Consider the following 3,057-nt stretch of genomic DNA (forward strand, 5'->3'; position numbering starts at 1 on the left):
TCTCCCTCTCCCTCTCCCTCCCTCCCTCTCTCCCTCCCTTCCTCTATCACTGTGTTCTATGTCTACTTATGTGTGTTGATGTGCATAGCCATGCATGCAAATGAAAATGCCAGAATCTTCCTCTGTCACTTTCCACTTATTCCCTTGAAACAGGGTCTCTCACTGTTTCAGCTGGGCTGGTCAGCCTGGCATTTGTCTCTCTCCAACCTCCATCACTGGGCTTACAGACACATGTGAACATGTCCAATCTGATTTACAGCAAGTGTTCTTACCCACTGAACCATGTCCTAGCCCTTACATACGTGTGTGTGTGTGTGTGTGTGTGTGTACACATTGTCCTTTCAGCAAGCTGCTAGTGTCTATAAGATAGAGCCAGCACACATTGTAAATGGCTTCCCCAGAAAACAGGTTCAACCCTCTGATCCTATATAGTGTTTTATTGTTTGACTGGGCGTTACCCAGTAACCAACAAGGTTTTAATCAGCCACACGGTCATCCCAAAGGAGTTGACACCTCAGGGTGTTCATGACTCACTGTAGAAAGGAGGGGTTGTTTCCACAGTGACGAAATTTCGGAGCACGCATCTGCAATGGCCAGGAAGGGTCTTCTACCCTTCACCAGCTGCCCTGAGCTTCAAGCAGGGGCCTGGAGGGAGCCCTGGCCACTCGGCCAGGCAAGCACCATTTCAAAAGGAAATCATTCGTGAAGTTGCAACCTCCCCCTGCAACACCCCCCAGACTTTGAGGAGATGGGTATGGCCCAAGAAAGGGAAGTGAGGTCACATCCGGTCCCAAGGCCCAGCTCAGCCTGAACTGTGGCTGTGGCCTTGACGTTGTGTAGCTGGAGAAAGCCGTACAAATCACCTCAGTTTGCAGACACCCTTCTCCGGGTGTCTGCTGCTGGGACTTGATTGAGCTCTTCCCAAATCCAATGCATTTGAATGTTGCTGACTGCTCTGAAAATTTATCTTCCTTTCCTTAGCAAACGAGGAGGCCACAGAGGCCTCAGGGACTCCCAGACCGCACAGATGTCCTACGGACTCACCCTTCCCCAGACCTCATGATTAGAGGGCATGAGTTGCTGGAAAGAGGGGTACAGCATGGCCTCAGAGAAATGAGGCTCTGAACTGGGAGAGTCACATCTCCTGTTGCCACATCAGCCTGGATAACACCCTCTCTGGGGTCTTTCCAAGTACCGATTCCTCCTCTGATGTCAGGACTGCCTTGTGCCTGTGTCTTGAGGGTCAAGGGTGCACCTATGTGTTGTCACTTGGCATGGGGGCCTGGAATCCTACATGTAGCTCCTGATGCCAGTGAACCAATGAAGTCCTCATTCACCTACAGACGACTCAGACCTCTGGCTGTCTCTGTTGGCTCATGCCATGTGGCTACCATTCCCGTCTCAGGTAGCAGATGCCACCTGATGCTAATAACAGTGTTCTAAACTCAGCCTTGACACTGAAGCAAAGAAGACCATAGGAGTAGAAACGTTCATAATCTTCCATATATGCTCCAGAAAATTCTGTTAAAATGCTCACTAGAGTCCTCATTTGCCCTATACCTGAGTCTAGGGGCTCCACAGACACCCCAAAGCCTGTGCCTGTTGCCCTGAGCTACACAGACCCCAAGCTCCTTCACTGATCTCCAAAGCTCCATGGCCCTGCTGGACCTTTGCCATGGTCCATTTCCCACCCTTGGTATTTCCTTTTTGCTGGCTCACTGGCTCTGGTACTGAGCCTTCCTGTGATCTCGAGGTCTGGGTGTTGCCTGCCCACTACCTGCCCGCTTGTTGGTTCTGGTGAGCACCTGTTACCCACTAGGACCACCAGCTGTGGCAAGGGTACTGCTTCCTAGGTCAAAAGGTCACAGAAGGGGTAATATGGTATGCTCTCTCTCGTAGGATCAGGGCCAGAGACAACAGTGGCTCCTATGCACTATGCTTGCTGCACGAAGGGAAGGTATTGCACTATCGCATTGACAGGGACAAGACCGGGAAGCTCTCCATCCCTGAGGGGAAGAAGTTCGACACCCTCTGGCAGGTATATCTCTGTCTCTGACTGTCTCTCTGAACTCTCTCTGTCTTTCTCTGGACTCTCTGCTCTCCATCTCTCTGTGTCTCTCTGTGTCTCTGTCTCTGTCTCTTTTCCTCCCTCTCTCCCTCCCTCCCTCCCTCCCTTCCTCCCTTCCTCCCTCCCTCCACCCCTCCTTCCTTCCCTCCTGGAGGGCACAAAACTGGACTGCTAGTTCCAAAACTCTTAGGAACAGGAAGAGGGATAAAGCTATCAGTCACATACCTTCCATAAATTCATGTTCTGATTTCTAGAATGCTTATTTGAGAAATGCTCACCCAGACCACCATTAAGTCAAAGAAGCCACAGAAGTTTCTGTCACCTGTGTAGAGCCATTAGGTTCCTGATGCCACAAGATTATTTATTTTTAGGGCAGTGTTAAGAATTTAGCAGAAGGCCCTGTCATCAGGGACTGGAATAACATGCTCGTGCGCGCGGACATGGACACACACACACACACACACACACACACACACACACACACACACTATAACTGACCAAACAAAAAACCTAAGTGCTGTGACTCAGCTGGTCTTGGAGCTCTGAAATGCCAGGGTAGACACTGAATTTCAGATGGCATCACGGTGGATAACCAATGTGGGGGGCGCCCTCATGGATAAGCACCCTTACAGCCGAGCCACCACAGGAAGTTAAAACAGCTTAGAAAGCAAGTCTACTCTTCCTGGACTCCAGACAATTACCTGTCCAAGGAACACTGCATGCTTGCTCTTCAAAGGGTTCATTCTCAACCTAGCTGTCAGTAAACCTAGAGGCAACTCAAGCACCCCAACATTATTCACCCAGCTCCCCACACTTGCTACTGAGCTCATTTCTCTCCTTTAATTTGGTATAAACAACTACATTAACTGTGGAGGCAGAAGGATCAAAAGTTTAAAGCCATCTTCAGGTACAGAGTAAATTTATGGCCAGCCTGGGCTACATAGCAAAATTCTATCTCAGCAAACAAACAAACAAACAAACAAAAGTCA

General features: G+C 49.7%; 1 protein-coding gene across 6 annotated transcripts in view; it reads left to right on the forward strand.

The window, feature by feature from the left end:
* The window catches only part of Syk (spleen associated tyrosine kinase), a 71,726-nt gene that overhangs the window by 41,859 nt on the left and 26,810 nt on the right, over nucleotides 1-3,057 (forward strand). For all 6 annotated transcript variants that reach the window (XM_028771995.1, XM_028771990.1, XM_028771994.1 and 3 more), the window contains one exon: nucleotides 1,900-2,038. In XM_028771995.1, the coding sequence (XP_028627828.1) occupies nucleotides 1,900-2,038 (139 nt within the window). The remainder of the gene's footprint in view (nucleotides 1-1,899; nucleotides 2,039-3,057) is intronic.

This window comes from Grammomys surdaster, unplaced genomic scaffold (genome assembly GCF_004785775.1).
Source record: "Grammomys surdaster isolate TR1022 unplaced genomic scaffold, NIH_TR_1.0 211, whole genome shotgun sequence".
NCBI lineage: Eukaryota > Metazoa > Chordata > Mammalia > Rodentia > Muridae > Grammomys > Grammomys surdaster.